The sequence below is a fragment of the Scyliorhinus canicula genome, chromosome 11 (genome assembly GCF_902713615.1).
Source record: "Scyliorhinus canicula chromosome 11, sScyCan1.1, whole genome shotgun sequence".
Lineage (NCBI taxonomy): Eukaryota > Metazoa > Chordata > Chondrichthyes > Carcharhiniformes > Scyliorhinidae > Scyliorhinus > Scyliorhinus canicula.
This window is the reverse complement of record NC_052156.1, coordinates 37,890,915-37,915,596: the sequence shown is the minus strand read 5'-3', so window position 1 is coordinate 37,915,596 and position 24,682 is coordinate 37,890,915. Positions and strand designations below refer to the sequence as shown.

Here is a 24,682-nt window from a genome sequence, read left to right as displayed (position 1 = left end):
TTCGTGGGGATCTCCGAGTGTGAAAGGGTCAGAGATGGAATATGTCTGGTACTGGACTCAGTAAGAAATTCAGAGAAGCATGGGGACCAGCTAAAAGAGAGTCCTAACAGCTGGAGGCACAGATTGGTCTGCAGTAAAGAGAGTCTGTAAAAACAATCAGCAAATAGCATTATCAAGTCGGTTTCAGACAGCGATTTAACTGGTTGCTCCAGAAAAGGACTGAAAAATTGAGAATTTTATCGGGACAAGGCTTATGGTAAAGAAAATGATAGATCAGAATTGTTGCAGATGCAATGATGATGTGTATGTGGTATTTTTATTTTCATAATGCTGGAACTGAGTGCAGGAGAGGAGCTGGTGGTGGTACTTCATGTGCGAATGAATGGGATAATGATCCAGGGTAAGTGGATGAAAAAATGCCCATGCCAGGTTTAAGAATAGTAAACCAGAGGACAGGGTTGTCAGCATTAACAATGGATTGAATGCACCAGCTGCCACAAAACGGAGAGGCCCAACATTGGCCGGTGGCAGGGTCTTCTGGTCCCATCATTGTCAATGGCACAGTTCTTGTTGGCCAGCGTAGTGGGTTTCTGCACAAGATTGTCTGCTTTTCGGCTCACGATGTATGAATTAACATGAAACATGTCATAACTCGAGGTGCGGCAGGCTGTAATTCATCCGCTCTGCCATTACCTCATCGGCTCACCATCCTGGCACCATATCTAAACCACACCCTCACACACAATCATTGTCTTCAACCCAGAACTTATCATGGCAATCACCAGAATGGTCCCAAGGGATAGCTCCAAAGTTTGTTGATAGTGCACTGGCAACACTCCTCCAAGCAGTCGAAGACTGATGGGAGACCCCCCCCCCCCCCCCCCACCCCCCCCGCCTTGCTGGTAGCCAAAGATCCATCAACCTCACCACCGGAGCCTGGCAGAAGGTCACCAGTATGGTCAGCTCCTGACATCCAGTGCAGGAAGAGGACAAATGATCTCATCTGCTCTTTCAGAGTTAAGTCAACCTTTTCCTCAGTCTCAACACACAAACTCAGAAGACCACACATTACCAGCACAAGGAACATCATCATCACTGATTCTATCACATACATTTTTACATCTTCATCTCTTGTCACATCCTGCACTAGCCATGGCCTCAGCCTTCACATAGGTCTACTCAGCCCATACAAATGCAGGCAAGTTTACCATCTGCTTTGGCATCTGTCCTGCTCACACTCTGTCCATCTGTCTTTACTCAGGAAAAGACTGCCCATAATAATGGGGAGAGATCCCAGGCCGGGGGGAAGGAGGAGGGGGGTGCAGGGGAGGGGATGCTGGAAGTAGCTGACTGATGAGGACCGGGACTGTGCCTGCACCAAAGGCGAGATCAGCACCTCCCAACAAGCCAGTGAGGTCCCATTGCCGACCCGTCAAAACTGATATTTGTTTTTAACGTTAGTGACTTTGCAGCCAATTCCTAATTATCTCTTCTCTATAACATGCACCAGCAAGAAAAGGAAGAGGTTCGTTGGCAACCAGCCTGTCAGTCCCAGCCCTTAAACTACCTTGGATGAGGATTCTGTGTACTCACTAGATGTAGAGCTTTCTCAGCGTCCACCAGCGGAGAGGCATGCAACTTGGTGGGACCTAGTTTTAGAACAGATTCGAGGACGCCATCTGGTGAGTACAGCACAGCCATGCCTTCCCGCTGGGCTTGCCCGAGCAGCCTTGGCACAGAGCCAGAACAGTGATGAGCACAGTGCAGTGAAAGGCTGGTGAACTTTGCGTGCAAGAACCTCAAAGTCACGAGTGAAGTGAAGTTCGCCACTTGTCAGGTGCATGTTAGGTTTATCTGGTCATGATTCATGCTGGTCTGATTTTCTGCCAGCCTGGCCATTTGACCTGGAAGGTGGGAGAGGGGATGTGAGGGGTGATTCCACCAAGCTGGATTTTCATGAGTACTCATGGATATTTAAATGCAAGCAAATGCATTCCCGACACGGCGCAGAGGGATACATGCAAATGCATTCCCGACATGGCGCAGAGGGATACATGCAAATGCATTCCTGACATGGCGCAGAGGGATACATGGTGCAGAGGGATACATGGTGTAGAGGGATACATGGTACAGAGGGATACATGGCACAGAGGGATACATGGTGCAGGGGGATACATGGTGTAGAGGGATACATGGTGCAGAGGGATACATGGTGCAGAGGGATACATGGTGCAGAGGGATACATGGTGCAGGGGGATACATGGTGCAGAGGGATACATGGTGCAGAGGGATACATGGCGCAGAGGGATACATGGAGCAGAGGGATACATGGTGCAGGGGGTACATGGTGCAGAGGGATACATGGTGCAGAGGGATACATGGCGCAGAGGGATACATGGCGCAGAGGGATATATGGCGCAGGGGGATACATGGAGCAGAGGGATACATGGAGCAGAGGGATACATGGCGCAGAGGGATACATGGCGCAGAGGGATACATGGAGCAGGGGGATACATGGAGCAGAGGGATACATGGAGCAGAGGGATACATGGAGCAGAGGGATACATGGTGCAGGGGGATACATGACGCAGAGGGATACATGGCGCAGAGGGATATATGGAGCAGAGGGATACATGGTGCAGGGGGATACATGGCGCAGGGGGATACATGGTGCAGGGGGATACATGGAGCAGAGGGATACATGGAGCAGAGGGATACATGGAGCAGAGGGATACATGGTGCAGGGGGATACATGACACAGAGGGATACATGGCGCAGAGGGATACATGGAGCAGAGGGATACATGGTGCAGGGGGATACATGACACAGAGGGATACATGGCGCAGAGGGATATATGGAGCAGAGGGATACATGGCGCAGGGGGATACATGGCGCAGAGGGATACATGGAGCAGAGGGATACATGGAGCAGAGGGATACATGGTGCAGGGGGATACATGACACAGAGGGATACATGGTGCAGAAGGATACATGGTGCAGAGGGATACATGGTGCAGAGGGATACATGGTGCAGAGGGATACATGGTGCCGAGGGATACATGGTGCAGAGGGATACATGGTGCAGAGGGATACATGGCGCAGGGGGATACATGGCGCAGGGGGATATATGGCGCAGGGGGATACATGGAGCAGAGGGATACATGGTGCAGAGGGATACATGGCGCAGAGGGATACATGGAGCAGAGGGATACATGGAGCAGAGGGATACATGGTGCAGGGGGATACATGACACAGAGGGATACATGGTGCAGAGGGATATATGGCGCAGACGGATACATGGTGCAGAGGGATACATGGTGCAGGGGATACATGGTGCAGAGGGATACATGGTGCAGAGGGATACATGGTGCAGAGGGGTACATGGTGCAGAGGGATACATGGTGTAGAGGGATACATGGTGCAGGGGGATACATGGTGCAGAGGGATACATGGTGCAGGGGGATACATGGTGCAGAGGGATACATGGTGCAGGGGATACATGGTGCAGGGGGATACATGGTGCAGGGGGATACATGGTGCAGAGGGATACATGGTGCAGGGGATACATGGTGCAGAGGGATATATGGAGCAGAGGGATACATGGTGCAGGGGGATACATGGTGCAGAGGGATACATGGAGCAGAGGGATACATGGTGCAGAGGGATACATGGTGCAGAGGGATACATGGTGCAGAGGGATACATGGTGCAGGGGGATACATGACGCAGAGGGATACATGGCGCAGAGGGATACATGGCGCAGAGGGATACATGGCGCAGAGGGATACATGGTGCAGAGGGATACATGGCGAAGAGGGATACATGGTGCAGAGGGATACATGGAGCAGAGGGATACATGGTGCAGAGGGATACATGGTGCAGAGGGATACATGGTGCAGGGGATACATGGTGCAGAGGGATACATGGTGCAGAGGGATACATGGTGCAGAGGGATACATGGTGCAGAGGGATACATGGCGCAAAGGGATACATGGTGCAGAGGGATACATGGTGCAGAGGGATACATGGCGCAAAGGGATATATGGAGCAGAGGGATACATGGCGCAGAGGGATACATGGCGCAGAGGGATACATGGTGCAGGGGATACATGGTGCAGGGGATACATGGTGCAGAGGGATACATGGCGCAGGGGGAGACATGGCGCAGAGGGATACATGGTGCAGAGGGATACATGGCGCAGAGGGATACATGGTGCAGGGGATACATGGAGCAGAGGGATACATGGCGCAGAGGGATACATGGTGCAGGGGATACATGGCGCAGAGGGATACATGGTGCAGAGGGATACATGGTGCAGAGGGATACATGGTGCAGAGGGATACATGGCGCAAAGGGATACATGGTGCAGGGGGATACATGACACAGAGGGATACATGGTGCAGGGGGATACATGGTGCAAAGGGATACATGGTGCAGAGGGATACATGGTGCAGAGGGATACATGGTGCAGAGGGATACATGGCGCAAAGGGATACATGGTCAGGGGGATACATGACACAGAGGGATACATGGTGCAGGGGGATACATGGCGCAGAGGGATACATGGTGCAGAGGGATACATGGTGCAGAGGGATACATGGTGCAGAGGGAGACATGGTGCAGAGGGATACATGGTGCAGGTGGATACATGGCGCAGAGGGATACATGGTACAGAGGGATACATGGAGCAGAGGGATACATGGTACAGAGGGATACATGGAGCAGAGGGATACATGGTGCAGAGGGATACATGGTGCAGAGGGATACATGGTGCAGAGGGAGACATGGTGCAGAGGGATACATGGTGCAGGTGGATACATGGCGCAGAGGGATACATGGAGCAGAGGGATACATGGTGCAGGGGGATACATGGTGCAGAGGGATACATGGCACAGAGGGATACATGGCGCAGAGGGATACATGGTGCAGAGGGATACATGGTGCAGAGGGATACATGGCGCAGAGGGATACATGGAGCAGAGGGATACATGGTGCAGAGGGATACATGGTGCAGAGGGATACATGGCACAGAGGGATACATGGCGCAGAGGGATACATGGTGCAGAGGGATACATGGTGCAGAGGGATACATGGTGCAGGGGGGTACATGACACAGAGGGATACATGGTGCAGATGGATCCATGGTGCAGAGGGATACATGGTGCAGGGGGATACATGGTGCAGAGGGATACATGGTGCAGAGGGATACATGGTGCAGAGGGATACATGGTGCAGGGGGGTACATGACACAGATGGATACATAGTGCAGAGGGATCCATGGTGCAGAGGGATACATGGCGCAGAGGGATACATGGCGCAGAGGGATACATGGCGCAGAGGGATACATGGTGCAGAGGGATACATGGTACAGAGGGATACATGGTGCAGAGGGATACATGGTGCAGGGGGATACATGGTGCAGGGGATACATGGCGCAGAGGGATACATGGTGCAGAGGGATACATGGTGCAGGTGGATACATGGCGCAGAGGGATACATGGAGCAGAGGGATACATGGTGCAGGGGGATACATGGTGCAGGGGGATACATGGTGCAGATCGATACATGGTGCAGAGGGATACATGGTGCAGAGGGATACATAGTGCAGGGGGGTACATGACACAGAGGGATACATGGTGCAGAGGGATCCATGGTGCAGAGGGATACATGGTGCAGAGGGATACATGGTGCAGAGGGATCCATGGTGCAGAGGGATACATGGTGCAGAGGGATACATGGCGCAGAGGGATACATGGCGCAGAGGGATACATGGCGCAGAGGGATACATGGCGCAGAGGGATACATGGTGCAGAGGGATACATGGTGCAGGGGGATACATGGAGCAGAGGGATACATGGCGCAGAGCGATACATGGTGCAGAGCGATACATGGTGCAAAGGGATACATGGTGCAGAGGGATACATGGCGCAGAGGGATACATGGTGCAGAGGGATACATGGTGCAGGGGATACATGGTGCAGAGGGATACATGGTGCAGAGGGATACATGGTGCAGAGGGATACATGGTGCAGAGGGATACATGGTGTAGAGGGATACATGGTGCAGGGGGATACATGGTGCAGGGGGATACATGGTGCAGAGGGATACATGGAGCAGAGGGATACATGGTGCAGAGGGATACATGGTGCAGAGGGATACATGGTGCAGAGGGATACATGGTGCAGGGGGATACATGACGCAGAGGGATACATGGCGCAGAGGGATACATGGCGCAGAGTGATACATGGCGCAGAGGGATACATGGTGCAGAGGGATACATGGTGCAGAGGGATACATGGCGAAGAGGGATACATGGTGCAGAGGGATACATGGAGCAGAGGGATACATGGTGCAGAGGGATACATGGTGCAGAGGGATACATGGTGCAGGGGATACATGGTGCAGAGGGATACATGGTGCAGAGGGATACATGATGCAGAGGGATACATGGTGCAGGGGGATACATGGCGCAGAGGGATACATGGAGCAGAGGGATGCACGGTGCAGGGGGATACATGGTGAAGAGGGATACATGGAGCAGAGGGATACATGGTGCAGAGGGATACATGGTGCAGGGGGGTACATGACACAGAGGGATACATAGTGCAGAGGGATACATGGCGCAGACGGATACATGGCGCAGAGGGATACATGGCGCAGAGGGATACATGGCGCAGAGGGATACATGGTGCAGAGGGATACATGGCGCAGAGGGATACATGGCGCAGAGGGATACATGGCGCAGAGGGATACATGGCGCAGAGGGATACATGGCGCAGAGGGATACATGGTGCAGAGGGATACATGGTGCAGAGGGATACATGGTGCAGAGGGATACATGGCGCAAAGGGATACATGGTGCAGAGGGATACATGGTGCAGAGGGATACATGGCGCAAAGGGATATATGGAGCAGAGGGATACATGGCGCAGAGGGATACATGGCGCAGAGGGATACATGGTGCAGGGGATACATGGTGCAGGGGATACATGGTGCAGAGGGATACATGGCGCAGGGGGATACATGGCGCAGAGGGATACATGGTGCAGGGGATACATGGCGCAGAGGGATACATGGCGCAGAGGGATACATGGAGCAGGGGGATACATGGTGCAGGGGGATACATGGTGCAGGGGGATACATGGCGCAGAGGGATACATGGTGCAGGGGATACATGGAGCAGAGGGATACATGGCGCAGAGGGATACATGGCGCAGAGGGATACATGGTGCAGGGGGATACATGGCGCAGAGGGATACATGGTGCAGAGGGATACATGGTGCAGAGGGATACATGGTGCAGAGGGATACATGGCGCAAAGGGATACATGGTGCAGGGGGATACATGACACAGAGGGATACATGGTGCAGGGGGATACATGGTGCAAAGGGATACATGGTGCAGAGGGATACATGGTGCAGAGGGATACATGGTGCAGAGGGATACATGGCGCAAAGGGATACATGGTGCAGGGGGATACATGACACAGAGGGATACATGGTGCAGGGGGATACATGGCGCAGAGGGATACATGGCGCAGAGGGATACATGGTACAGAGGGATACATGGAGCAGAGGGATACATGGCGCAGAGGGATACATGGCGCAGAGGGATACATGGTGCAGAGGGATACATGGAGCAGAGGGATACATGGTGCAGAGGGATACATGGTGCAGGGGATACATGGTGCAGAGGGATACATGGTGCAGAGGGATACATGGTGCAGAGGGAGACATGGTGCAGAGGGATACATGGTGCAGGTGGATACATGGCGCAGAGGGATACATGGAGCAGAGGGATACATGGTGCAGGGGGATACATGGTGCAGAGGGATACATGGCACAGAGGGATACATGGCGCAGAGGGATACATGGTGCAGAGGGATACATGGTGCAGAGGGATACATGGCGCAGAGGGATACATGGAGCAGAGGGATACATGGTGCAGAGGAATACATGGTGCAGAGGGATACATGGCACAGAGGGATACATGGCGCAGAGGGTTACATGGTGCAGAGGGATACATGGTGCAGAGGGATTCATTGTGCAGGGGGGTACATGACACAGAGGGATACATGGTGCAGAGGGATCCATGGTGCAGAGGGATACATGGTGCAGAGGGATACATGGCGCAGAGGGATACATGGCGCAGAGGGATTCATGGCGCAGAGGGATACATGGCGCAGAGGGATACATGGCGCAGAGGGATACATGGCACAGGGGGATACATGGCGCAGAGGGATATATGGCGCAGAGGGATACATGGCGCAGAGGGATACATGGTGCAGGGGATACATGGTGCAGAGGGATACATGGTGCAGAGGGATACATGGTGCAGGTGGATACATGGCGCAGAGGGATACATGGAGCAGAGGGATACATGGTGCAGGGGGATACATGGTGCAGGGGGATACATGGTGCAGAGGGATACATGGTGCAGAGGGATACATGGTGCAGAGGGATACATGGTGCAGGGGGGTACATGACACAGAGGGATACATAGTGCAGAGGGATCCATGGTGCAGAGGGATACATGGCGCAGAGGGATACATGGTGCAGAGGGATACATGGTGCAGAGGGATACATGGTGCAGAGGGATACATGGTGCAGGGGGATACATGGTGCAGGGGATACATGGCGCAGAGGGATACATGGTGCAGAGGGATACATGGTGCAGAGGGATACATGGTGCAGGTGGATACATGGCGCAGAGGGATACACGGAGCAGAGGGATACATGGTGCAGGGGGATACATGGTGCAGATCGATACATGGTGCAGATCGATACATGGTGCAGAGGGATACATGGTGCAGAGGGATACATAGTGCAAGGGGTACATGACACAGAGGGATACATGGTGCAGAGGGATCCATGGTGCAGAGGGATACATGGTGCAGAGGGATACATGGTGCAGAGGGATCCATGGTGCAGAGGGATACATGGCGCAGAGGGATACATGGCGCAGAGGGATACATGGCGCAGAGGGATACATGGCGCAGAGGGATACATGGTGCAGGGGGATACATGGCGCAGAGGGATACATGGTGCAGAGGGATACATGGCGCAGGGGGATACATGGTGCAGGGGGATACATGGTGCAGGGGGATACATGGTGCAGGGGGATACATGGTGCAGGGGATACATGGTGCAGAGGGATACATGGCGCAGAGGGATACATGGTGCAGAGGGATACATGGTGCAGAGGGATACATGGTGCAGAGGGATACATGGTGCAGGGGGATACATGGAGCAGGGGGATACATGGTGCAGGGGGATACATGGCGCAGAGGGATACATGGTGCAGAGGGATACATGGTGCAGAGGGATACATGGCGCAGGGGGATACATGGTGCAGGGGGATACATGGAGCAGAGGGATACATGGTGCAGAGGGATCCATGGTGCAGAGGGATACATGGAGCAGAGGGATACATGGAGCAGGGGGATATATGGTGCAGAGGGATACAAGGTGCAGAGGGATACATGGCGCAGAGGGATACATGGAGCAGAGGGATACATGGTGCAGGGGGATATATGGTGCAGAGGGATACATGGCGCAGAGGGATACATGGTGCAGAGGGATACATGGTGCAGAGGGATACATGGTGCCGAGGGATACATGGCACAGAGGGATACATGGCGCAGAGGGATACATGGCGCAGAGGGATACATGGTGCAGAGGGATACATGGTGCAGGGGATACATGGCACAGAGGGATACATGGTGCAGAGGGATATATGGCGCAGGGGGATACATGGCGCAGAGGAATACATGGCACAGAAGGATATATGGCCCCCCATGAAAGTTTGGAGCAGAAAATTTCAAGCTATTTTCATACTGGTGGGAAACTGCCTTTTGGCTCCACTCCAAATGTTCCCATCTGCCAGCTGGAGGGACTGGAAAATCACACCCATAGAGTCGTTATGACACAAAAGAAGGTGACTGGACCCATGGGGTCCATGGTGGCTCTCTGTAGAATAATGCGGTCAATCCCATTGGTCCACTCTGTCCCTGAGTTCTGTAAGCTTTTTGTCTCAAGCCTCCATCCCATTTGGAAAAACTTGATCGTCTCAGCTTTCACCTCCCTTGTACAGCACAGGTTACAGGTCATTACCACCTGCTATGTTAAAAAGTTCTTCCTCACAAACCTCCATATTTCTTGTCCCAAACCTCGAATCTGTGTCACCTAGTCCTTTTTAAAAATTCTTTCATGGACTGGGGGCAGCATTGCCAATCCCTAATTGCCCTTGAAAAGGTGGTGTTGAGCCATCTTCTTGAACCACTGTGGGTATGTGGTGTCGGCACATCGAGAGGAATATAGCACTTGGGAGCAGGAAAAGGCCATTTAGCCCTTCGAGCCTGTTCCACCATTTAATTTGATCATGGTTCACCTGATAGTGGTCTCAGCGCCACCTTCCTGTCTGCCCCCATAACCCTGTAACTAGTGGGGTGCCACAGGAATCGTTGCTGGTGCTCCAATTATTTACAATATAAATTAATGACTTGGACGAACAAAGTGACTGTACTGTTGGCAAGTTTGCAGACGGCACAAAAATAGGTGTGAAGACACAAATAATCTAGAGGGATATAGCCAGGTTAGGTGAGTGGACCAAAAACTTGGTGGATGGAACATAATGTAAGAAAATGTAAAGTTATGGACTTTGGTTGGAAGAATAAAAGAGCAGAATATTATTTAAATGGAGAAAGACTGCAGAAAGTTGCAGCACAGAGGAATTTAAATGGAGAAAGATTGCAGGAAACTACAACACAGTGAGATTTGTGGGTCCTCGTGCATAAATCAAAATAAGCATGCGTGCAAGTTCAGCAGGTAATTGGGAAGGCAAATGGAATGTTGGCATTTATATCGAAGGAAATGGAATGTAAAAATACAGAAATCTTCCTGAAATGAAATTGGGCACTAGTTAGACCACACCTGGAATACTGTGAACAGTTCTGGTCCCCTTTTGTAAGGAAATATATACCGGCGTTGGAGGCAGTACAGAAAAGGTTCATTAGGTTGACCCTGAGTATGGAAGAACTTTTTTATCAGGAGAGGTTAAGTAGGTTGGGCCTGTACTCACTGGAGTGTAGAAGAATGAGAGATGACCATATTGATAAATAGAGGGATCTCAGGGGGCTTGATAGAGTAGATGCTGAGAGGTTGTTTTCCCTCATAAGAGAGTCGAGGAGCAGAGGCAATAATCTCAGAGTAAGGGGTTGCCAATTTAAGACAAAGATGAGGAGAAATTTCTTCTCTCAGATGGTAGTGAACCTATGGAATTCTTTATTGCAGAGAGCTGTAGAGGCAGGGTCGTTAAGTATGCTCAAGACTGAGATAGACAGTTTTTTAATCAATAAGGGAATCAAGGGTCGTGGGGATAAAATGGGAAAGTGGAGTTGAGGATTATATCAGATCAGTCATGACCTCATTGAATGGTAGAACAGACTCAATGGGCCGAATGGCCTACTTCTGGTCTTAAGTCTTGTGGTCTTATGGTCCTTGACACCTACAGTGAAAGCAGATTTAATTTCAGTTTTCAAAAGGGAAATGGATAATTATCTGAAGAGAAAAAATAGCAGGTTATGGACAAAGGGCAGGGGAGTGATACCAACTGCATGGCTCTTACAGAGTCACCATGGACATGATGGACCAAATGGCTTCCTCATAACTATTCTATAATTCTGCATTAACATTAGAATATCGTGAAAATTAAATAAATATCTCCCAAGAAAAGTGGATTATGGAAAGGAATTCACTTCAGTAGATTGTTATAGTGTAGGTAGGGAGTACAATTCGAAGTTTGCGGATAAAACAAGACTTGACAATGTAGTAAATAGTGAGCAGGATAGCCATAGGCTTCAGGAGGACATAGACAGACTAGTGAAATGGGTAGACAAATGGCGGATGCAATTTAATGAGGACAAAAGTGAAGTGAAGCCCTTTGGGATAAACAACATGGAGAGACAGTATAATATGAATGGTCCTATTTTTGAGAGCGCACATATTCACAAATCATTGAAGGTTGTATGGCAAGTTGCTGAGGTGATTATGAAAGTGCTTGAGATACTTAGTTTGCCATTTAGGAACATTAAGTACAAAAACTAATGGGGACAGCTTTTCTTTGTCAACTGTATCTAAATCTGTTTTAATCTTCTACATCTCTACCAGATTTCCCCTAAACCTCTCACCTCACACATCTCTGTATTAAATTTCATCTGTCACTTGCCTGCCATTCTTAGCCTCTCACAATCCTGGTGCAGTCAATTGCTATCAACCTTGCTGTTTGCCACAGCTCCTCTGTGACTGTCACGCTGATGCATGATCCTTCTTCATCCTCTTCAACATCTCTGCAGTATCTGACACAGTCAATCATACAATCCTCCTCAAAGTGCAGTTATGACTTCACTCTTTTCTATTTCATCATGGCACCTTCAATATCTTCACTGCCCCCTGCATTATTCCTCCCAGAGCCCTGTAAGGATCTTTATTTGTCCCCTTGCTCTTCCAGATCTATATTCTGAACTTTGGCTACATCATCCAGATAGGGGTTCAGTTTCCTACTTATGACACACTCTGCTTCTCCAGCATTACTCTTCACCCTTTCAGCCTTTTGTGTTGTCAAATTACATTTCCGATATCCAGTTGAACACAGGATGCAAATCGCTCCAGCTATATATCGACAAGGCCAAATCCATGTGTTACAATCTTGTCAGGGACCGTTAATGTTTAAAGAAGATATCCGTACACTTAGCAATTAGCCGAACGAACTAAGTGACAAAATTTCTTACCTTGCAATTAAACAAGGCAGAACCATGAACACAACTCAATAGCTTATAAAGTCTTATCCTATAAACAAATTTCTAATTTAAATTTCTCTCCAAGAGTTTCCTTATCTCACAAAGTCGTGAAAGTTCACTCCCTTTTCCTGGGATCAACCCAAAGGGTATGCCAGAGCCCTCCAGAATTTACTTTACTTCTCCTTAGTGTCCCAGCTATTCCTTGGAGTACAACTTACATAGTGATCCTTCCATGAGCTTTTGACGAAGCAACCCTATAATAATTTTCTTCAAAGACCTAACTGTGGACTCTTCAGCTCCTTAACCAGACTTTGGAGATACATGGACTGTTTTTTCCAGTTTTTTACCAATGTTTCCATATCACTCTTTCAAAGCTAACTATTCAAGTTGACCCCTTTCTGCCACAAGGGTCTGTGAGGACCAATGTAGATTTTTTTTTCCATTAGCTGCAACATAGAGCAAATCTTTCAGCTGCTTTTCCCTCAAAACAAAATCCAAACTGAACTCCTTGCTTCTGTCAACAAACGGACAGAGTTAGATTAAACAAACAAAAGTTCTAACCAAGATTTCATCCTAAATCACTATAACTATGGCACATGGCATGCTTTGGGCTGATTCGAATAGGAACATAATTAACTTATTTTATGTTCAACACATGTTTTTGATTCTGAAACCCATATGAATAACCTATGTTGCTAATGCCATTTTATGACTCTCTCCCGACTCATACCCAGAATAAAGGAAAATGGTTGAGGTTGTCGTAGTTCAATCATCTCAGTTCCAGGACATTACTGCAGGAGTACCTGAGGGTAGTGTCCTCGGCCCAACAATCAGTTGCTTTATCAATAACCTTCCTTCCATCATAAGGTCAGAATTCAGGGTGTTTGCAGATGATTGCACAATCTCCAGCGCTATTCAAATCTCCTCAGATACTGAAGCAGCCCATGTCCAAATGAAGCAAAACCTGGAGAATATCTAGTCTTGAGCTAACAAGTGGTAACCTTGGCTGACAAAGGAAGTTAAGGATTGAATAAGATTAAAAGTAAAGCTGATAAAGTTGCCAGAAATAGCAGTAAACCTGAGGAGTGGGAGGTTATTAGAATACAGCAAAGGAAGGCCAAGAAACCGATAAGAAAGGGCGAACAGAACATGAATGAAATCTCACACAAATACATCAAAATGGACTGTAAAAGCTTCTATAGATATGTAAAAAGGAAGCATTTGGCTAAGATAAATGCGAGTCCATTCCAGGCAGACTCAGAAATAGAGAAATGGCAGAGAAGCTAAATGATTACTTTGTGCCTGTTTTCACTAAGAGAGAGGTACAGAAAATCCATCAGATGTAGAGATACAAAGCCCTATGGGGAATGAGAAGTTGCAGGACATTAGTATAAGAAAGAAGGTTGTGTTGGAGAAATTATTGAGACTGTACGTTGATAAGTCCCTGAGACCTCGTATTATACATCCCAGAATGTTCATGGAATTATAGAAACCCTACAGTGCAGAAGGAGGCTTTTTGGCACATCGAGTTTGCACCGACCCTCTGAACGAGTGCTCCACCCAGGCCCATGCCCTCGTCGTAACCCCATAGCCCTACCTAACATTTTGGACTGTAAGGGACAATTTTGCAAGGCCAATCCACCTCACCTGCATATCTTTGTACTGTGGGAGGAAACCAGAGTTCCAAGAGTAAACCTGCACAGACAAGATGTAAATGTGCAAACTCCACACAGTCAAGGTTGGAATTGGTCCATGGCACTGTGAGGCAGCAGTGCTAACCACTGTGGCACAGTACTGAAAGAGGTTGCTATAAAGATAGTGGATGCATAGGCTGGCACGGTAGCACAGTAGTTAGTACTGTTGCTTCACAGTGCTAGGGTCCCAGGTTCATTTTCCGCTTGGGTCACTGTCTATGTGGAGTCTGCACATTCTCCCCGTGTCTGTGTGAGTTTCCTCCGGGTGCTCCGGTTTCCTCCCACAAGTCCCGAAAGACATGCTTGTTAGGTGATTTGGACATTCTGGATTCTCCCTCTGTGTACCCGAACAGGACAAACAAGTCCCGGAACAGTCAGGTGAATGGCTCCCATATTCTGTGGAAGCCGTCGTCTGACCCTCGGATGACGAATTTAATTTTAACACCAAACCTGTTTGAATTCCATTTACTTCAGGATTGCTTATCAGTTTCTCAACCCGATGCCCCCACTTATCTACAGTTGGAACTTTAATAACTAAAGCTAATCGGTACATTCTAAATCATATGAATTATGAACTAACCTTTTGCAAACATGGTCTTCAGCATTATTGACCTCCTCTACCCTGTCACCTGTTGTGAATGTTTTATTCTTGTTTTTGTTACCGACAAACTTTGCTATTCCAATGCTCTGCTGATGGGATTCCTACCCTTCACCCTCTATATACTTTTAAAACCTTACTGTTCACATCCTATCCTACATCCAAGTCCTGCTTGTCCATCACCCTTACACTTACTGAGCTACATGGGCTCGTAGCTCTGCAATACTGCAAAACAAAAATTATATTCTTGTATTGAAATCAGTTCATGGCCACACCCCTTCCCATCACTGTGATCTGTGCCACGTTTGTAATCCCCCCCAAACTTTTCATTCCTCTTATTAACCCCTCCCTTTACCTACCAATGGTAGCCATGTTTTCAGTTGCCTAGGCAGCATTCTCTGGTACTCCCTGTTAAACCCTCTGCTACTGCATTCCTCATTCAGCTTCTCCTCAAACCCACCTCTTCAATCAACTTTTTAGTAACCACTTCTGAAAACTTGTTCAAGAGCTTTGCATTCAATTTTCCCTGTGCCTTGGTCCTTATTACTTCTTTATACATTGAGTTTGCTCATTAGATGCATGCTGTTCTTGTTATTTGGTTTGGTTGTTGGTCCCTGTCCTCCACCTCTGCTGATATTGCATTGTCTTTTCATCACATTTTCTCCAATGGGGAGAAAACATGTTGAAATGTTTTATTAAATAGTACAGAAAAAACAAGAACATTACAAAGATAATGCTGGCCTTGCCAAAGAATGAACAAAAAAAAAGATAGTTAGGATCTGGAAGGGACTGCCTGCAAGTGTGGTGGGGACAGATTCAAAGGGATTTCAAAGGAAAATTGCCCTATAATTTGAAGGGTTAAGGGGAAAGGGCAGGGGAGTGGGCCTGGCTGAGTTGATCTTGCTGCCAGCCATCATGAATATGAAGGGCTGAAGGGCCTCCTTCTGTGCTGTGACCATTCTATGGTTCTATCATTACAACATTATCATCATCAGCAGTTGTAATACAACCCTGCATAAAAATGCTATGTTCCTTTTTCTGACTATACATATTGTTGGCTCCTATTCAGAGTTTCATTTTTAATTACAGCAATGCTGCATCGGTTCAGATGTGATTACACAAAGGTTATTTGCAGACAAAACTAGTAAATAGCCAATGTTGTTCCTTTGTTTAAGAAGGGTAGCAAGGATAATCCAGAGTACTACAGGCCGGTGGGCCTTAGGTCAGTGGTTGGGAAATTACTAGAGAGAATTCTTCGAGACAGGATCTACTCCCATTTGGAAGCAAATGGATGTATTAGCGAGAGGCAGCACGGTTTTGTGAAGGGGAGGTCGTGTCTTACTAACGTGATAGAGTTTTCCGAAGAGGTCACAAAGATGATTGATGCAGGTCGGGCAGTGGATGGTGTCTATATGGACTTCAGTAAGGCCTTTGACAAGGTCCGTCATGGCAGACTGGTACAAAAGGTGAAGTCACACGGGATCAGGAGTGAGCTGGCAAGATGGATACAGTCATAGAAGGCGAGAGTAACATGGGAAGGGTGATTTTCTGATTGGAAGGCTGTGACTAGTGGTGTTCCGCAGGGATCAGTGCTGGGACCTTTGCTGTTCGTAGTATATATAAATGATTTGGAGGAAAATGTAACTGGTCTGATTAGTAAGTTTGCGGACGACACAAAGGTTGGTGGAATTGCGGATAGCGATGAGGACTGTCAGAAGATACAGCAGGATTTAGATTGCTTGGAGACTTGGGCGGAGAGATGGCAGATAGAGTTTAATCCGGACAAATGTGAGGTAATGGATTTTGGAAGGTCTAATGCAGGTGGGGAATATACAGTGAATGGTAGAACCCTCAAGCGTATTGACAGTCAGAGAGATCTAGGTATACAGGTCCACAGGCTACTGAAAGGGGCAACACAGGTGGAGAAGGTAGTCAAGAAGGCATACGGCATGCTTGCCTTCATTGACCAGTCCTCATCGTTATACTGAGTATAAAAATTGGCAAGTCATGTTGCAGCTGTATAGAACCTTATTTAGGCCACACTTGGAGTATAGTGTTCAATTCTGCTCCTCACACTATCAGAAGGATGTGGAGGTTTTGGAGACGGTGCAGAAGAGATTTCCCGGGATGTTGCCTGGTCTGGAGGGCATTAGCTATGAGGAGAGGTTGAATAAACTCGTTTGTTCTCACTGGGACAACGGAGGTTGAGAGGTGACCTGATGGATGTCTACAAAATTATGAGGGGCATAGACAGAGTGGATAGTCAGAGATTTTTTCCCAGGGTAGAATGGTCAATTACTAGGGGGCATAGGTTTAAGGTGCGAGGGGCAAGGTTTAGAGAAGATGTACGAGGCACATTTTTTACACAGAGGGTAGTGGGTGACTGGAACTCGCTGCTGGAGGAGGTGGTGGAAGCAGGGACGATAGTGACGTTTAACGGACATCTTGACAAATACATGAAAAGGATGGGAATAGAGGGATACGGACCCTGGAAGTGCAGAAGATTTTAATTTAGACGGGCAGCAAGATCGGCACAGGGTTGGAGGGTCGATGGTCCTGTTCCTGTGCTGTACTTGTCTTTGTTCTTTGTTCATTACCGTTACGTAGAGCAGAATGTAGGTGTGTGTTTCTGTTAAGCTCTGTGTGCTTAAAATGAAAAGTGGAATCAATTACAAGTCACATTACAAACACTGAAGTTGTATTCGGCAGGTGGGTTAACAAGTTGGAGTCAACATAACTGTAATTTCTTTTGAGACAAGGCACAGCAACTTATCTCTTCAGATTGTTTTGCGCTTACAAACATACAAGCACAGATCGCAGGTATAAATCACCCTCACTGCAAAAATCTGTGTTGAGAACATTTCAATTTTCCGATGTTTTAACTAATTTGTTTTCAGTTTGTGCAGAGTTTACTTGGTCTGCCGCAGCTCCAGAGAAAACACAGCTAAGAGACAATTCTATATTGGAGTCAGCCAATCCAAAGCAAATTGAAGCCACCTGGATAGGGTAGAATAAATGTCGAGACAATTTTGACTGATTCAGCGAAGATGATGACATAAATGCACTTTCTAAGTGTCACTCTTTTGGCACAACATTGTGTAATATTTTGCAAAAGCCTCAGGGTGGTATTTTCCGGGTGCTCCAGCCGCAGGTGGCCTGCCATTGGCCGGTGGCGTGATCTTCTGTTCCCGCCGTTGTCAATGGGAATTCCTGTTTTATGCACCACCCGGCACCGAGAAACCCGAGGTGGGGGTTTCCCGTCAGCGGGAACGGCCGGAAAATTCCAGCCTATATCTACATTTCCCATTCAATTTCCCTATGTTGCTGTCACAGGTTGCCTGTAGCCTTAGGGTGGCTCTTTTGAGCAGATTTTCAGCTTTGTCCACCAACTCCACTGTTAACATTTGCACTTGATTTGGGGTTTTTAATTCTTATTGTACTTAAATTATTTATTTTTGTCTCCAATACTTTTTGAAACTTACTAATGCTGCAAGGCTCCCGGTTCGTCTTTTCCCGTTTGTGGATTTCTGGGTATCTTCTCTTTTATATAAGTGTGTAATTACTTTAGTACAGACCTCATCCTGTTGATTCATAGATGTTTAGAATAGAACATAGAACAGAACAGACCCTTCGGCCCTCGATGTTGTGCCGAGCAATGATCACCCTACTTAAACCCATGTATCCACCCTATACCCGTAACCCAACAACACCCTCTTAACCTTACTTTTAGGACACTACGGGCAATTTAGCATGGCCAATCCACCTAACCCGCACATCTTTGGACTGTGGGAGGAAACCGGAGCACCCGGAGGAAACCCACGCACACACGGGGAGGACGTGCAGACTCCGCACAGACAGTGACCCAGCCGGGAACCGAACCTGGGACCCTGGAGCTGTGAAGCATTTATGCTAACCACCATGCTACCGAATGATGGAACACAGAAAGAGGTTATTTGACACATTATGCCTGTGTAACATTTTCCAGATTGTCCTGCTCTCCTGCTTTCTCCTTATAGTCCTGAACACGTTCACTTTTCAAGTATTTATACACTTCCCTTTTGTAACCTATGATTACAGGTCATGGGCTGGATTCTCCGTAGCCCCGCTGCGAAATCACGTTTGTTGCGGGGGCGGAGATTCAAAGTTCCCAATGGAATCGGGCCCGGCGCTGCTCCAACAATGGTCCGGGCCCTGAATAAACGCACGTCCGTGAATTATGCCGCGTGGCTGGGGGGGCCATTGCCAGAGGCCCACCCAGCGATACTCCTCCACTCCCGACCGGCCGAGTTCCCGATGGCGTGGAACTAATGTGGTATTGCTGGTCGGGATGTTCGCGTGGTGGCTGTGGACTCAGTCCGTGGCTGCCCTGTGGAGGGCGGGGGTATCGAACGCCCGGGGGGGGGGGGGGGGGGGGGGGGGGGTCGCGGAAGCAGCGATCGGGCTGGAAGGATTTTTGGGTGCGTGGCCGATCGGGGGGGGGGGGGCCCGGTTTGTTGGTGTTGGTCCGCAGTCCGAGACCGCCATGGTGCTTGGCGCGGCCGCTGGAGACCATCGGCGTGCGCATGCACAAACCCAGAACCAGAAGTGTGGGGGCTATATCTGCAGCCAAAGCTGCATGAAGAACTCCAACTCCCTGCCAGCCCCCTGAAGGTAAGTGATTCAGGTTGGTTTTTTTCTAAGAAACCCGGGAGTGAAACGCCTGCATTTTTATTCCGGCGTGGGGACATAGCCCCATTTTTGGAGAATTCAGCCCATGATTTACTGGCTGCGAGATGCCGAAATCTGGAACCCGCCCACAATGGGCGGGGCCCAGACTTGCAGAGTTAACTCTGCCATCGCCAGATTGAACCAGCTCCCAGGATCTACCGGCCTAGCCGAGGAGACCAGAGCCAGGCGCTGTTCAACTGGTCTCCACAAATGGGGACCAGGCAGAATGGCACTTGGGGGGTCTCCTGGGCAATTGGAGGTCCCTAGATGGCTGGTACATGGGTTGGATGGCACCCTGGTACTGCTGATGCTGCCTAGGAACCTTGGCAATGTCAACTTGGCACCGTGGCAGTGCCATCCTGGTAGTGCCACATCGGTGCCACCCAGGTGCCAGCCTGGCACTATCAGGGTGCCCAGGTGGCACTACCAGGCAGGCAGGGGCACTGTCAGGGTGCCAGGCTGCAAGTACCAAGGTGCCCAGGTAGCATTTTGCCTGTGCTGGGGATCAGGCCCAGGGGTGCTCTGCCCATGTGAGGTGGGGTGAGGGGGCCTCGTGAATCCCCCCAACTGGTTAGGGGGGGGTCGCGTTGAACAATCTCTCGATTCCCGCACAGAACCGACTTTTATTTTTGGTTAGATCCTGCCCATCATCGGCTTCCACCACCCTTATAGGCAATGCATTCCAGACCACTATAATTCTCCAGGTAAACATTTTTTTCTTCACGGTGTCTCTGCATCGTTTGCCAATTAGTCAAAATAAACTGGACGTCCACAGTATTAGCAAAGCGGATAGTGTGCCTCGGAATGTTACAAGCCTTTCAGGTAACAATATTATTCCACAGGATTTTTTAATGCAGTATCTTATCTCAGCAACTATATTGGAAAATATCATAAGCTTTTCCAGCTACTGCGCAGAGTAAAAGTCATGTGGCTCCCTTAATTATTTTGTACTTTGTGTACAATTGTTTCTTATCAATTTACTACTGTCAATAATTTCAAATCTTACTCTCTTTCCAATGTATATGCCGCAGCTATCTGGTAGCTACTGAGCAAACCAAAAACATTCCTGGCGGGATTTACCCACCAATCTGCTGCGTGTTTTTCGGCAGTGGAGGTGGTCCGTCAGCGGGATCTACCGGTCCCGCCATTGTCAACGGGCATTTCCCATTGATTTCACCCCTCATTGGCAGGAGACCTGTACGCCCGCGTGGGACTGGAATATCCCGCCAGCATGAACAACCAGTAAATCCCGCCCAATATCCACTAATCTTAGGACGTTTAACTGGCAAAACAGCCCTCCACCTCCAATTGACATCCAATGCAAACAAGCAGGCATGCTAAATGAATCTTCCTTTTATAAAACAATTAATTTTTCCAGACTGAAAATAGATTTCGTGGCTATAGTTGTCAATTACTAAAATCAAATCAAGTTGTCTTAGATAAATACAGAAATATTGACATGATATGATTCAGGCTTAATGACAGCAAAAGATTAAGAAAGTTCCTCTTTATAATAAAACCATACACTTGCGTACAAGTCCCTCTCATGTAAAAGTTGACTCCATGAATTTTGGCTCATAAAAATATAACTTTTCAAACACCTTTTGTGTAAAAGTTGACCCTAGTTTTTCCGGGATCAAAGCTGAAAATTTTCAGAAAGAAAATATAATCCTGAATTTGTTAATGGTTTGATTTCATTGTAAATGTATAAATAATAATGCAAATCAATATGGGTAAATGAATTAATAAATGTTAGATGATTATTGTGGCTGACATATATAGTTGGTAATGTTGGTAACATGAAAAAATGTTGGATAATTAATAGGAATTCTTTCGTATTGTTAGTTTTTACTTCATTCCAGTGCAATAGTCTTTTGTGGATTTGACTAGGGCCCAAATCAAGCACAAGTCAACCCCTCGGAAACAGTTACCTGTGGTAAAAATTTACCCTGAGGCCTTTGGCCTAAGAAAATCTCAAAAATGTGACTGTTACACAAGTATTTACAGTAATTCTGTTCTTTTTTCACATCAAACATCAAATAATTATGTGGGGTGGGTTTCAAGGAAATTTGTTTCAATTTCTTGAGAATAAATAAGTAATATCAGGGCTCAAACCCGTTCACAGGGATGGGGCAGAAAATAATGCAATACTGCCTTAGGCCCAACAGGTTGAGAGCCTATTTTAGTCACTAATGTGCTTCACTATAATATACTCAGTTGTTCGAAAATGACATTCAACAGTTAGTGAAAATAAACTGACTCGCACATTTGTGACATACTAATTCACTTACCTCCAGATCGGAATTATATTCATGTTCCAAGTGAGCGTTTTCAGCGGCTTCAACCAGACGCTGCGAAGGAGAAACAAAATGCATCGAAATTAGGCGAAGGGTTCATCACAAAAACAGTTAGGTGGAGAAAAACTAATTTTAAATAAGGGTAATTAAACCCCTGCCTGTTTCCGACAGGGACCTGGGCCGAGGCCCCCATCAAAATGGTGGTGACTCAGACATTGGTGGGCCTGCCACTATTGTGCTACCGACCATTCCTGCCGAATGGAGCAGAGAGAAAATCAGCCACAGAGGATCACACGTAGATTAATGAGTACATGCTCATCAAAATAAAATTATATATGTATATAATATTCTGAAATTTAATAATTTCAGAAAACTTATCCTTTGCTTCGAATTACCTTTTCAATGAAACGTGAAACCAAGGCCTGCTTAAGTGAACATAAAAGATCCTATGACATTATTTTGAAGAAAAGGGGAGTTATCCCTGGTGTCCTGGCCAAAATCAGCATCACAAAAAAACAGATTATCTGGCCATTATCACATTGCTGTTTGTGGAACATTGCCATGTGCAAATGGGCTGCCATATTTCCTACATTTCTGGTGGTCTTGAAAGTCACTCTATAAATGCAAGGGTGTCTTTCTTTTTTATTATCGGGATTTAATTGACCACAAAGACAAAAATAAATACAGTGAAGCTCCATTATGGATCATGGTTTTTTTTAAGAGGCGATCACACAATAAGAGAAAAAGATACTAACCTATCACCAAAAGGTTTTTGGGTTACTTAAGTAAATCATCCCGGTTTGGCGAATTAAAGCAATAAATATGATGTACACCAAGATGCTGAAATTGAATTTGGGGGTGATTTTGCACTTGTGTTTACCACGAACACAAAAGGCGATGTGGATGCAAAGCCCTGTGAGAGCTGGAAAACGGGAATCTCGCTGGCGAGATCTCATTTTCAGATTTTCCCTGCCTCGCTCCTGTGAAGTTACAAGGTTCCCGATTTCAACATATCATTAGCGGGCTTCACCGCCGTATTGTTCCCCCATATTAGAAACATACCCCTCGCTGACGTGGCATCATGCCGGCAAGGTTTACAGCAGGTTTTTTTAAAATGGGAACCAGGTGAAGGGAACCTGCCAGGGCCCACAGGTAAGTAGAGCCCCCGGAGGGGAGAGGGTCATGCTTGTTTTCCAAACTTTTTGGCATTTTAAATTCCGATATCTACATTTTAATCAATTTTGCCTCTGTAAGCTTCCCATGCTGTTAATTACTTCAACTTTCACACTGGTTGACTGCTTCTAACTGTTTCTCAGAGTGTATGTGCAGGATTCTCTGGCCTTCCAGCCACGTGTTTCCCAGTGGGGGGAGGCGGCACGTTAGACAAAGTTAGACAAAGGAGAACCAGTGGACGTGATGTATTTAGATTTCCAGAAGGCCTTTGACGAGGTGCCACACAGGAGACTGTTAAATAAGTTAAGAGCCCATGATGTTCAGGGTAAGATCCTGGCATGGATGGAGGATTGACTGACTGGCAGAGGCAGAGAGTGGGGATAAAGGGGTCTTTTTCAGGATGCCAGCCGGTGACTAGTGGTGTACCTCAGGGGTCAGTGCTGAGGCCACAACTTTTCACAATATACATTAATGATCTGGAGGAAGGAACTGAAGGAACGGTTGCTACATTTGCAGATGATACCATGATCTGTAGAGGGACAGGTAGTATTGCGGAAGCAGGCAGGCTTCAGAAGGACTTGGGCAGGCTAGGAGAGTGGGCAGAGAAGTGGCAGATGGAATACAATGTGGAAAAGTGTGAGGTTATGCACTTTGGAAGGAGAAATGGAGACATAGACTATTTTCTAAATGGGAAGGTGCTTAGGAAATCAGAAGCAAAAAAGGACTTGGGAGTCCTTGTTCACGATTCTCTTAAGGTTAATGTGCAAGTTCAGTCGGCAGTTAGGAAGGCAAATGCAATGTTAGCATTCATGTCGAGAGGGCTAGAATACAAGACCAGGGCTGTACTTCTGAGGCTGTATAAGGCTCTGGTCAGACCCCATTTGGAATATTGTGAGCAGTTTAGGGCCCCGTATCTAAGGAAGGATGTGCTGGCCTTGGAAAGGGTCCGCAGGACGTTCTCAAGAATGATCCCTGGAATGAAGAGCTTGTCGTTTGAGGAACGGTTGAGGAGAGTTTCGAAGGATGAGGGAGATCTTATTGAAACTTACAGAATACTGCGTGGCCTAGATAGAGTGGATGTGGAGAGGATGTTTCCACTTGCAGGAAAAACTAGAAGCAGAGGACAAAATCTCAGGCAAAAATTACAATCCTTTAAAACAGATATGAGGAGGAATTTTTTCAGCCAGAGGGTGGTGAATCTGTGGAACTCTTTGCCACAGAAGGCTGTGGAGGCCAAACCACTGAGTGTCTTCAAAACAGAGATAGAAAGGTTTTAGATCAATAAGGGGATCAGGGATGATGGGGAGAAGGCAGGAGAATGGGGATGAGAAAAATATCAGCCATGATTGAATGGCGGAGCAGACTCAAAGGCCTAATTCTGCTCCTGTGTCTTATGGTCTTATGGGCATTCACTGACC

General features: G+C 47.7%; 1 protein-coding gene across 4 annotated transcripts in view; it reads right to left on the bottom strand.

Moving 5' to 3' along the window:
- cacna2d3a (calcium channel, voltage-dependent, alpha 2/delta subunit 3a) overlaps positions 1-24,682 on the bottom strand; it is a 1,093,156-nt gene that overhangs the window by 736,689 nt on the left and 331,785 nt on the right. For all 4 annotated transcript variants that reach the window (XM_038812776.1, XM_038812778.1, XM_038812775.1 and 1 more), the window contains exon 4: positions 22,086-22,145. In XM_038812776.1, coding sequence (XP_038668704.1) covers positions 22,086-22,145 — 60 coding nt within the window. The remainder of the gene's footprint in view (positions 1-22,085; positions 22,146-24,682) is intronic.